Consider the following 13,055-nt stretch of genomic DNA (forward strand, 5'->3'; position numbering starts at 1 on the left):
CTTATGGCAGTTACTTTGTGGTCGATGCGGATTGCTGGTCAGAACAAGGGCGTTTTTAAAAATGGTTAGTTAAAGACAGAAAAACAACACAAAATATTAAATTCAAGGCACTACAAATGTTTGTGTTTCTTGCCTGTGTGACCCTATGGGGCTGATTTTGTAAGTCAACAAAACCAGAGCATTTTGATAGAGATTTAAACAGGCTGTATGTCTATCATGAGAATAATAACGTCATCCGAAACAACACTGGCAAACTAAACAGATAGCGATCGGCAAAGGAACACACTAACAACAGTGGCTGCCTCTGGTCAAACATATTTCATACTTGAGTAGATGACTTCCAGATGATAGTGGGAGGCAGTGACAGACTTCAGACGCCAATTAACCACAGCCACTTGAAGGGACAGTCACGTCTGCTGCCACTTGCAGTGCCGACAGTAAACACGGTGACATAAAGACATGACAGGGGAGGAGGGTCACTTTCCACTTCAGATAATCAGAAGTTCAGATTTCAAAGGTTTTTATGTTTATGTAAACCCCCGAGCTTCAGAGGACGGAGGTGGTTTTACAACACAACATCGTATTAATGTTGCACGTCTCAGAACCAACACGCAATAGAAAAACGTATGTATTTTACATTAAAAGCAAAATTCTCAATTTATCTGTTAAAATGTTGTGAACAATATTTTGTCTTACCTGAAAGAATAAGAGACAGACTTGTGATATGTGATTAAAAATGCAGTATTTATTCAATCAATAACCTTAAAATTGTAAACAACATACTTTAAAACCAAGCAGACAGAAAGTTGGCCGTGTTATTGACCCAGCAGCCAAAAAAACCCCCCAACAACTGGAGGACTTTAATTTTCATTCATTCTGCTGAATAAAATTCCTCCACTGAAGAGGCAACAGGGGGTTCCTCGCAGAAGTATAATTCATGTTCACATTTTCTTTTTCCTTCCTGACTTGGAGGAATGTGTGGATGTTTATGTTAAAGCTCCCTTTTTATGACAGACAGGAAAAGGTCAGACTGAGCTTTTCAAATACTTAAGAAGGATACAAGCCCCTATGAACTTTCCAGTTGTTTGTTGAACTGGAGTGTCTCAAGTACAAACACGCACACACACAGAGACACACACACACTCACACACAGAGACACACACGCACACACACACACACACACACACACACACACAGACACGCACACAAACACACGCACGCACGCACACACACACACACACACACACACATAAGCAGACGCACACACACACACAGAGACACACACGCACACGCGCGCACACGCACGCACACACACACACGCACACACACACACACACAGAGACACACACACACGCACACACAGAGACACACACACACTCACACACACACGCACAGCCCCACTAAGAGCCAAAGTGCAGATACTCGGTCTTCAGGCGGCTCAGCCTGGTGCCGTGGCTGCGGATGATGAGCGACAGCAGCTCGTGTTTGTCCTTCAGTCCCAGCGAGATGTCCGTGGTTGCCCTCAGCGCGTCCCTGATGTCGCCCACTTGCTTCACCACGTAGCCGTTCAGCTGTTGCTCCTCTCTCAGCTCCGTCTCCTGACTTTGCTTGAACTTCACCTCCAGCTCCTGCAGAGAGTTGTCCACGCTGGAGAACGCCTCGCCGATCTGCGACGTCTCCCGTCGGAGGAACTTGCCGTAGCTGTCCTCGCCGTCCAGGTCGTGCGCCACGGCGCGGCCGATGCCCTCCAGCAGGCGCGCCGCGTCCTCCGCCTGCAGCTTGGCGATGATGAAGTCGTCCCGCACCACGGAGTCGCGCTCCTCGGAGGCGCCGCACGGATACACGTCTGAGAACCTGAAGAGCATCTGGCACTGCTCCGGGTCCTCGGTCTCCTCGTAGTCACCGTCCGGCACGAAGAAGTGATGGAAGGTGCCATTGGTGATCTCCGGTTGGAGGGGCCCGGTGTACACTGCGGAGCCGAAGGGCCAAGATGTGACTATGATGAGCAGCAGAGAGACGGGAACCATCGTGCACCTCCTCTCTCTCTTGGACGACCTGCATCTGCACTGGCGGCCGGATCCGGCGCACAGTTTTCATCCCGACTCATGTTACACAGCTCCCCGTCTCTAAAAGGCACAGGCCGCCTGTTGGGGGGAAGAGGGCCCCTGGTGGCCCCCCCCTCTACCACACAGTGTCAGGGCAGCACCAACACTGTGTGGTTCCCCTTTCCAGCAAGTTTTTCACACATGACCCCATGACATTTACTGAGCAGAGATACACTATATGTATATATGTATAGGAACACATGTTTTTAAATATATAATGTTGAAGCCGGATTCACAAAACAAATGTACAGTTTGACTCAAATGTGTACAATTATCATTTTGTCAATTTTTCCCCCAAGACAAATCAGTTGTATCCCAATGTATTTTGTTGGATTCATCGGTGGTTTGCCAACTTATGGCATCGTTATTTATTGGCAGTCCTGAATGAAACATCACTGCCAAAAGAAAATATGACATTGTTTTAGTTTCCAACCAATCTTGTAAGCCCCCCCAAAAATTGGAAACAATTTATGCGGCCCAGGATACAGGAGGAGGAGGAAAATGTTAGGATATGCAACTTCACAGGACACATTTTGAAAGATAGTCATGGATGAGTTTCTATTGCATTTTGAGTGTGAGAGTTTCTTATGGCGCAGCAGTTAGAGCTCACTGTGATTACTTCAGTCGGGTGATTACATTACTGCTCTCACAGAGAGTCCCCTGGGCGATGATCCCCTCTGCTGCACATCCTGTATTGGATAATTGCGTCATCACCAGGTGGTCTCGGATACGTCTCTGAGCAGGTCGGAGCCACTCACACAAACTGGAACCATGTGGCGAGCTGTAAACACAAGGCTACAAAACTGATGTTTTTGTCCTCTGATCAATTCATCCATTCATGTTCCATAACTGTATCTAAAGCTGTAGGGGGATACAATGCAATATAAGTAATACTAATGATATAATATAATGTAATATAATAATAATAACAATAGCACATCATTGAACATAAAATTATGAAAAATACAATAAGTCCAATAACTTAATCTGTCTACACTAACTCCCGAGGGGAAACCTGGCCTGTTAACATATTTTCAACTATCGCTCTTTTTTTGAAAAAAACTAAACGATTTCATTGTTTGAAAACAACTCTTGTGCTGCTGAACACGCTACTGAAATAAGGACACAAGCAAAGACAATTCGAGGCTTCCTGGCACGCAGGCTGTGGGGCTCGCTCTTTTTCTTCATAAGTCACACAACTGAATAAATATAGTGTCTCTCAGCATAAACACAGATAGAGTAAACTGAGCAGCTCGCCCAGGCAGAGCGGGGGACTGCAGGGCAACGCTGCCTGAACGCAGCTGTATTAACAGATGTAACAACAAACAGAAGTTGTGAGGGATGTTCTTGTTGAACTTCTACTGTAAAATACTGGTGTGTGTGTGTGTGTGTGTGTGTGTGTGTGTGTGTGTGTGTGTACACACTGATGGACACATGCCTCAGTGCTGATCTGAGGGAGCAGGAGGGCCGAGGGCCTGCAGGCTGCGTGGGAGGACTTCAACACCTTGTGGAAAGGGTGACCATCAAATAATGGATCCAAAGGAAATGACCCCACTGAAGGTTACACATGGACCGAATATCCCTAAGAGAGATAGATGGGACAATGCTGCTGACCAATAACATCTGCCCTCAGCTTTGGCACAAAACCCCCAACCCCCACCAACCACCCCCACCCCAAGCACATCCACAGTTTGTTGTCAATCAGCAAATAATCCTGACATGCAGCTTCCACCAGTCTTGAACCCTGACTCCGCTTCACACGCAGGAGAGCGGTTGTTTGGGAAATTAGAAAGTCACATTTGTTGAGACAAGCACGAGTCGTTCACTTCTCAGGATTCTGTCGCGCAGCCAGCAGCACGCATACTCTTGCTGTACTACTTGTCACATTACTACTACCAATACAACAGCGGCGGCAATAATAGCAGCAACTAAGAAGATGATAATATCCTTTTTCAGAGCATATTATGTCTGGTTTGTGTAGAAGGAATCAAATTGACTCTGGCTCAGTTATTTCCTGGTGCTGCAGGAGGTTTGACAGCGGGTTTTGCGGTGACCCTGTGTACAGGGTTCAGTTCCTTCATCCATCCAGATCTGCAAAGTAATTTGAGGCAGCTGCTTTTACAGGACACCTGGCTCTTGTCAGCTCGCCTGTCACTACTGTAACTCGAGTAATATCTGAATCTCAACCCTCTTTCACCTACATTCTACCACCATACCCGCTGTGCAGTACTGCTATGTTCACCAGCTGCCGTGCAACAAAAGTATTCAAACTTACACAGACTTATTGCTTGAAATGACTTAGTTGCTCTCTCAACAATGTCTGTATTTGGTGTCGGCACAAACACCAACAATCACCAAAATTATTACAATACATTTGGAGGAAAATGTCATTTAATGTCAACCTCACGGTGGTGTTTGTCAGTAGGATTCAAACCTCTGGGGACAATGAATGTCAGAACAAAATGTCATGAAAGTCAGTCAAATATTTGTCAGCGGACTGACCAATAGACTACCTCAGTGATCCCTTCAGCCACATCATTAGCATGGATAAAAATTAACAACTCCAATGACGTCAGTGGAAGACAAGCACAATAGATCCAAATGAATGCACATGATGGAACATCGTTTTACGATACTGGAAACAGTTTCCTGTACCCGGCTATCTGTGTGCGCTCTGATGATTTGTGGACGTCACTGTTGACTTTGTCCCCTGCTGGTCGTCCTTGGTTCTCAGTCCCCTTTACACCTCAGCACTGTTGGATTTATGGCCTAGTCCCAGTGGGTCCGCTGATTACCTTCCTAACCTGTACTGTAAATCTGAGCTGCATGAGTAACATCGGTCACATGGGGGTGCTCATAGAGACCAAGAACTAATGACTTCAGTCTGCACAAGAGGGAAAGCGGTTAAAGTCGCTGATGTATGAGCTAGATTGCAAATGTCTGCTTTGGAAAACGGCTCCACACAAATAATGCCGCTTGTGTTTTATTGGTAGACAAATGCGCGGGTTTAACTTTGGTGTCCTGCAGAAAACATATTTTTTTCTGGGGGGAGCAAATACAGGAAAAAGCTGTTTCCCATCCTATTTCAATAGACGATGCTTCCTAATAGTACGTTTTTGGAATATATTATATTCAGTCCGATGATTCAGCGTATCGTTACCGCCTAAGCAGTGACTGACCATGACAGGATTGTGAGAGGATGGTAAAACTGCTCTGCAGTTCTGCTGTGATCCTTTTGCAAAAAAATCTGCATCTACCTGCAGGTCCTTGTCATGTTCCTATGGGTTATTAGCAATTCCACCAAAGAACAATTTTCCACGTCTGTGCTTACACAGTAGCAGGACGCCTTACCAAACAATAATACCACCTGGAACCACTAGGGGCACAAAAGTTGTCTGCTGCCCCATTAAGAAGGATTTTGATCACTTCTGATTAAGTAATTAGATTTTGTTGTACTAGCACTTTTACAAAAGCATATCTAAACATTTCCTCCGCCACCGTGAGAGAAGGGGACAGCTTATGCTTTGAGGCTGTAGTTCTTATCTGATGTTTTTTCCCCCTCTTCTCTCAATAATGGACTTTGCCAACAAATATTTTTCTCTAATATCCGCCTAAAAAGTTTTCCATTTCCACTCAACACCGACCATCATTGAAATAGAGCTGCAGCACCACGAGACAGAAATGCATTAGGGCAATTTCTGCACTGCTGTTTTCTCTGTGGAACCAACTGTGTCGAGAATGTGAAACCACGGCTTTTTTACACCAGTAAGTAATGTCTGTCGGTTAAAGAGGTGAAAGGAAATATCTTGGCGTGAGCGTCCAAGAGAAAGACAGAACACAGGAAATAATCAAAGTATTAAGCATCTGTCATTTCAGCTCAGAGCAAACCAGTTCTTTGCCCGTTTCTTCTGGAATGTTTAGATTTCACTGTGAAAAATTAAGGCTAATGCTGACGGACAGTACATTTATGGAAAAGCAGTTAGAAGTGAAGCCTGAGCAGCAGTCGCAGCAAACAGTCATAACGTGGTGGGAAAATCCTAGAAAAATCAAATAGCGGGTCTGTCATGGAAATATAATCTAACAATATGTTACACGAGGACTCGGTGGCAAGAAGATTTGTGGTTTGTAATAATAGCGAGCGGAAAAAAGAAAAACAATTTCTGCACACCGCTGTGCTCTGATTTGTTCCATAAGCAGATTTAGTTATACTTGAATGGTCATGAGGATGATATCAGCTATAGGCCCAGTGTCGGCCTGTCTGCCATGTTGAACTATTAAAAGAAACATGAATAAAGAGACCATATTTGAATTATAAGATACAATCCATGATTTATTACAGAAAAGAGTGATATCCAAATTATTTTATGTTATATTATTTTTATACATTTCAATATGTTTTTACATGTAAACAGGAACGAAGTAAACAATGTTACCGATACACTTCATGTCATGACTGGTACCATCCTATTGTACAGTTAAATCTTTCCAATGTCACTGTGCTTCCACGTCAAGCACCTCGTTTGCTCATCCTATTAGGAAGCACACAGTAGAGCAGAAGCTTAATCCTCTCTAGACCGCCATGTTTTCAGAGATGTGCAAGCTCATGCCATTATTACTTATTACACAATACCCATATTGTGCTATTGCCAACATTAGAAGGCCTGAAACACCTTTCCACCACTGTGCAGCATTTGTATAAGTGAGAACTTGAACCAATGCTCTCAGAGGAGAGAAGACAACAGGAAAAAGATCCATCCAGAAAGGATTAGTAGCAGGGCAAGCCAAACATCCAAGGACATGTAATTATTCATAACGTCACCCCTATCACATTAGGTTCAAACACTTCGGCTGTTAGAAGGTAAACATAATTCTTATTTCCAATCGAGTGTACAAACATAACGAGTCTGAGTTTTGTTTTATCAGACTGTCCTTGAAACTCAGTCCAGGACAGATTAAATTAATCAGTAATTATAAAATACTCTTACAGTATAAAATTCTGCCACATCAAGAAACCTCGTCCCCGACCTCCAGAATTGATCAACACTGAAAAAGGGAGGTGATATGTTTTAGATGCTGTTAACAACTTTACAGAAGTTAGCCCTGCTCAAAGCAGGTGTTAGGTCATGCATACACTACGGTACAAATGTGCCAGTACATTTACATCTGCATCTGTTCAAAAGAAATGGAGCACTCAGGGACAACAGCATGCATAGATTTTCTATGTTCACATAGCAGGGAAGATATTCTGAAAACCTTGACTAGTTTTCTAAATATTGGAATAAGATTTTTCAACAAATCTCTCTCTCTTGTGCATAAAATGATAATGCATGACTGGACTTAACATTATGACCTCAAAGCATAAGTATTATAAATCCAACGACCTGCATCATAAGTCTCTATAATTAACTGTATATCAATATTCCATGATTTTCGTTCTGCTCTTATATACCTACTGGGATTATCCAAAAAGAAAATCAAACATGCTTTTAATCGTGAATGTGTATTATAGTCATGCAATGCAGTGCAAAAATATATGTCTAAAAAAGCAGGACAACTTTGATTGCATCATAGAAAATATGATAAAATGTAGATAATCTGCAAACATTCAGAGGACACCTGAGAAATGTGGACATTTGTCAATCTGAGGGTGAAAACGGGTGGACTGAAAAATAAATAGTATAAAAAACATTACAGCGTACATGATGAAATGTATATACAAAGAACATCAAAATAAATTAATGCAAATAATGTACAATTCTTGCAAAATGAGGAATACGTTTCTCAGTGTTGCACGATGCATTAAGGGTTGTGATATCCTTCACCTTCAGATGTTACATTGGTGTGCCTTTCACTTTCACTGGGCATAATGTGGTTAGCTCTCAATCTTTACCAACATCCTATTTACCACAAAACTATCAAAACGACCTGTACTGAGATTAAGTTTCCATCAACTACTAATAAAAACTCCTTCATTTATACTTCACTTTGCATCCATAACCTTCCACCCCAACATGAATGAAGCAAGGAATTTCTGTGATTCTGACTCAGCCTCATAGATATAGATGTGAGTTCTTGTTGGGCAATATTGCTCTAATCCATGACATCAGAACTCACCACAATAAAAGGCAATGTCATGATTCTGCTTTTAACCGAACCTAATTTCTAATTTTCACATTGATATAGGCCAGGAATCAGCTGTAACCACATCTGCTGAGTAAAACACTAGAAGTGAAGAATGTACGTGTACTTTCTGAGTGAGGAGCAGTGGATGAATGTTCTTTGCAAACTGAACATCCAAGCCACAGGTATGCCTCAGTGATCCAAGTTTCAACCACGCTTCAAGGCTTCCAACAGCAAATGAAAAACAGGCTGCCAGCGCAGAACGGAAGAGCAGATTTGTAGCTCGAGCGTCTGAGCGTATACATTGTTCCTGATGGGAGTCACGTTACAACGTACACTGTCTATGTTTTTCGGAGCCATTAGCTGAGACCCGAGTTGGTACTGCGGTGTGACTCGCGTCCAAATCTAATCCTGACAGGAGAGTTCAGAGAGTTTACGGAAGATCAGACGACAGAACAAGGAGAGAGAGTATTTCTTGCACTTGAAAAAGCATGTGCAGCACAAACAGGCACCCGTGATTTTGGTGACACAATTGTGGTGCGCACAACTGTAGGCACAATCAAATTGCACGAAGTTCACATTTCCTCAACTTAAGACAGTCAAGCTCAGCACTTGCACAGACAAAGATTAATACACAGCACACACCGAGTACAGACACATGTGAACCAGGCATCACAACAGTCTGTCAGAAAGGTCCAAAACAAAACCATCATGCACTTAATATGATTTCATAGAGAATTATTTGTCAAATGTACTGAATGGATGTTAACACCCTCAATGAGGAGTGCTGTTTTTTTGTTTTTTTTTGCAGTTTATGAAATGGTAGCAAATTTTAATCAGCATGCTTCAAGGGCAATATACAGTCAATTTGCAAGAACAGTCCAATACATTTGGGAGCCACAATACCAGAATCACTTTTGCAACAATAAAGCGCCAAGTGCCACAGCAGCTCTGTCACATAACCGGTGGCTCAGCTGCCACTCGTAGTGGAAATGCACGGCCATGCTGTGGGCTGCACCCGACTGCAGGGCCAAAGCGAAGTGCTAACTGCCACACAGAGAAGACTGCAGGATGGATGCCAAAAGTAAACAGTGGTGTTCTGCAGCCCTTGATCTGCATAGTAAACTTTGTAATTGCAGAGGTTTCCTCAGTAAAGCCATTTCACAGCACAGACCCAAGGGCGACCTGCTGGATGCAGCCAGGTTAAGAATCGGGGCGGGGCAAAGAGGGTAAGAAGCAGAAACCAAGAGAAGCTCACGGAACAGATGGTGAGGGCGGGGTCAAGGTCGGAGTTTGGGCTGAAGCCAAACAGGCTGGTCACTGAAGAGGGTGTCTTTGGTGTACAGAATCAGCTGAGAGAAGCTCTCCAAGCTAAAATACATAAATAGGGGCAGGGGAGGTTGTGCCTGTGAGCTGTGAGGCGTGTAGTGGAGACATTGGGGTAAAGCTAAGGCCACTCATGGTGATACCGCCGTCCGTTCTTTTTTCTCTCCTTCTGCAGGTGCTCTAGTTCTGCTTCGTACATCATCTCCTGCATCAGGTACTTTTCCCTCCTCATGCGGTCGCAGAGATCCTTCGGCATGTCCGGAATGAGGTATGCAATGAAGGACTTGATCCCAAACACCAGGTGCTGAGGGAAGCATTAATTATTTATGAGTTACCTTCCACAATCTTTAGTTGCCAGTATTTGTTGCATAATTCAATGAGCATGCCAAGGTAAACAATGCGTGGACCGAAATGAAGAATCAGATATGCCTGATAATGTTTTATAGGCGTGCTGGTTTTTCTTGCGTAGAAATTAATGAATTGAACAACATTGTCAGAGGACATTTGAAGAAAAGAAGAAGAAACATTTTTGTAGCTGGACCACAATGTAGTTCAGGTTTTACTCTGTGGCTTTTGAATTAAATTCCTCAAACTACTGTAGGAGCAAGATTAAATCAAATATGTATCTACAAAAAAATTCTGCAGCCACACTGACCTGAGGGGACTTAGTTTTAGCTGCTTACTTTGCTGGTAAGTACACAAAAAAGAGAAGGGGAGTTGTGACAGACCTCAAAGACGATGATGAAGGCCAGCCTGGCAGCCAGGACATGCCAGAACTGCAGGGTGAATTCATATGGAACTGAGCTCCAGGGCGGTGCTCTGTAGTCTCTGTACCTGCAGTACCTTGACTGGTTGCTGTTCGTGCCCATGTCAAACACAGACAAGCTGCTGTTCATGTAGCCTCGCAAACACCTGAGAGCAAAGAGGAGAAGCTTTCAGAACCTAGTAGACGCCACTTTGCCGGTTATACTCACGCATTATTTTGAATGCTTACTCATCCTCGTGGTTATGTCCCTTGTCCATGCATGGGCCATATTTGAAGGCGTAAACAAAGCGGGGGATGTAGTCGGAGGTGATGGCAATGACAAAGGCGTTGGTGATGACTGCCAGCACGCCGATACCTTCGAGAATCCCATGCCAGATACCTGACAGCCAAATCAGAGGACAATAAACATTATCTAATAGTTTCCAGCATAAAGAAAGACAGTTAAGGAAATGATCAACAGTTTGTTGTGATTTGTATGTAACTCAGTCTTTTATTGGCATTAGGTGCACTTTAATGTACAATGAAAAGGAAAATATTATCCATTTCATACCCTTGTAATTTAGATTTAGCCTCCAAAGATGGTTCAATGAGTTGTTTGCTGTAAACATGCACATTTTGTGAACTGTAATACTCAAAATATAGTCTGTTAAGGCAAAAAAAATCTTCTCTTTGCCTTTTCTGCATTATTTTTGTATGATTGGTAAATGTCAGCTTAAACCAACAAAGGAGCTTTGCTCTTTGACTCTGTGTGACTGACACATGATGTATTCATTGCCACTGAGGAATTTCTAAATGCTTCCTTTAATTAAAGGGTGACACGCCACACAAAGCATTTGGTCGTGTATTATATGGCAGCTGGAGGGCGGTGTTTGTAATCATATGGGGAGGGGGGTGTGCAGCATATGGCAGTGCAGACACAGGATATCTATCTCCATAGGGTGGAAAATATTTGGTTCCTGCAGTGGTTTCCTGTTAGAAAAAAAAACACAAAAAAAACAGACTCTGTGTGAGAGACACAGTGGGGGTGAAGTGTGAGGGCAGTCAGAGATCACACCGACCTATGTCAGTGGCTCGGGCAGGCATGGGCCTTCTCCACTGAGTGACAAACTTGTAGGCGTCAAGACGAATCTCAATGATGTTGTTGAGCAGAGCCAGGAGAGGAGCCAGCGGGAAGGCTGCTACAAAGATGGTGGTGAAGCCAAACTGGAGAACTGCAGAGGAAGGAACCGTTTGGATGAACTTCTGTCTTAACACTGACAAAAACAGTGTTAATGACTGAGTAACAGCTACAATTTATATGGATTCCTTCCTTTTTCAGACAGTCAAATATGACATGTGAAACTTTGACAGTAATGCTTTACCCATTTCAAGGTATTCGTCCACCAGTCCATGGGCGTTCATCGGCTGCAGATTCCAGTCTTTGTCCCACTGTGGAAGCTGGGCTTTGTTCTCTACATTTGGCCCTCCTCCTCCACCTCCTTTCTTTATCTTCCTACGAGACCACCAGTTCTGCAGCAAACTGAGAACGTAGCAAGCAGCTAACTGTCAACTCAAAGCAATTATTTCCAACAATGCAGTGAGCGCTGTAGGAACCCTTTAAGTCCCAGACAAGAGGATTTGATGTGTTTCTGCAGGAGAAAGGCTTTTTCATATGCTAATGAGCAAAAGGACAAAAACTGTGCAGAAATTATATACGATGTGTAAAATGCTATTCACTCATCATCAATCTACAGCATTAGGGATTAAATATGGCGTTTCTAATGGCTCATAGAGAAAGTAGCACATGAATATAATAACATGTTACTTACGGATAACCAAGCTCCATGAAGTTGTTCCAGATTTGTTTGAAGAACATGATGACTCCCATTTGCAGGCACAGATCAATCAAACAGCCGCTTGGGTGACACTGAGAAAATACATTTTAATAATAATAATAAAAAAAAATGCCTGATCCCATTTTTTCAGATCATTAGAATTGAACCTCCCAGTTATAATGTGGGAGATTAATGGTTCACATAGCAATACACATACGGATCATTAGAAAGATGAACAATTCGAAAGTTCTAAAAATACCCTCACACAGAATGAAGGCAATAATCTGCCCAGTAACTGCTGAAACAAAATAATCACCCACTTATGGTGATTGCTAATTGCGCTCACCTCCTCCAGTCTCCATCGATTAAAGAGTTTATTGTATTTTCCCGGCCTGCCAGCAAACCTGAACAGATTGAGATGAGCAACATTAGCTGCAAAATTCAATCAGAGAAAACTCAACACAACAGAAAAAAAAAGACACTTCAAGTTGCTTATTATGTCCGATAAACCACAGCTTTGTCACATCTCTAGACAGGGCAGTGTTTTGTAAATGCTGAAACGAGGTCAAAAAATAACTATACAGTGGGGAGGGAAAGGGAGGGACTCTTGGCAGATGTTGGGACATGGGAGTTTGAAACAAAACATCTCTGCACAATCACTCATTGAATTCACTGTAAACAGGAACTGCAGTTTCACGGAAGCTGAACCTACCTTCCAAGAAAGAAAGCGATGTAAAATGTGGAGCTGTTCAAATTTACAAACTGGAACAGGAACATCTTCAGAGCAAAGCTGTTCTCCCACTCAGACTCGGTCCGCGGGTGCTCTAAAGAGATGGAAATGGGGCAGTTGGGGTTGGAGAGGAGAGAATAAATGCCTGCCAACCATCTGGGACGTGTGAGATAATGACGGTATAAATGCATGCA

General features: G+C 43.1%; 2 protein-coding genes across 8 annotated transcripts in view; both read right to left on the reverse strand.

The window, feature by feature from the left end:
* Positions 1-1,278: 1,278 nt before the first annotated feature.
* On the reverse strand, positions 1,279-2,843 carry fibina (fin bud initiation factor a). 4 transcript variants are annotated; one of them, XM_047333283.1, is made up of 2 exons: positions 2,056-2,639; positions 1,279-1,969 (listed from the first exon to the last, which is right to left on the reverse strand). In XM_047333283.1, exons 1-2 carry the CDS (start codon positions 2,105-2,107, stop codon positions 1,401-1,403), a joined length of 621 nt encoding a protein of 206 aa, XP_047189239.1. In that variant the 5' UTR covers positions 2,108-2,639; the 3' UTR covers positions 1,279-1,400. The 4 variants fall into 4 exon arrangements, with proteins under 4 accessions (XP_047189239.1, XP_047189241.1, XP_047189242.1 ...); XM_047333285.1 differs by lacking the exon at positions 2,056-2,639 and adding an exon at positions 2,716-2,843 and having other exon boundaries at positions 1,280-1,969; XM_047333286.1 differs by lacking the exon at positions 2,056-2,639 and adding an exon at positions 2,725-2,742 and having other exon boundaries at positions 1,280-1,969.
* Positions 2,844-6,275: 3,432 nt separating this feature from the next.
* The window catches only part of ano3 (anoctamin 3), a 30,217-nt gene continuing 23,437 nt past the window's right edge, over positions 6,276-13,055 (reverse strand). For 3 of the 4 annotated variants that reach the window (XM_047333265.1, XM_035642370.2, XM_035642369.2), the window contains exons 18-25: positions 12,844-12,955; positions 12,478-12,535; positions 12,126-12,223; positions 11,679-11,836; positions 11,376-11,528; positions 10,546-10,696; positions 10,280-10,463; positions 6,276-9,855 (exon numbers count right to left, since the gene is read on the reverse strand). In XM_047333265.1, the coding sequence (XP_047189221.1) occupies positions 9,673-9,855; positions 10,280-10,463; positions 10,546-10,696; positions 11,376-11,528; positions 11,679-11,836; positions 12,126-12,223; positions 12,478-12,535; positions 12,844-12,955 (1,097 nt within the window). In that variant the 3' untranslated portion in view covers positions 6,276-9,672. The other variant, XM_047333266.1, reaches the window with a different exon arrangement.

Source organism: Scophthalmus maximus, chromosome 7, assembly GCF_022379125.1.
Source record: "Scophthalmus maximus strain ysfricsl-2021 chromosome 7, ASM2237912v1, whole genome shotgun sequence".
NCBI classification, from domain to species: Eukaryota; Metazoa; Chordata; class Actinopteri; order Pleuronectiformes; family Scophthalmidae; genus Scophthalmus; species Scophthalmus maximus.

Bases quoted from the DNA above. Each gene is read 5' to 3' on its own strand.
- fibina (XM_047333282.1), bottom strand. From the start codon at position 2,027: ATGGTTCCCGTCTCTCTGCTGCTCATCATAGTCACATCTTGGCCCTTC.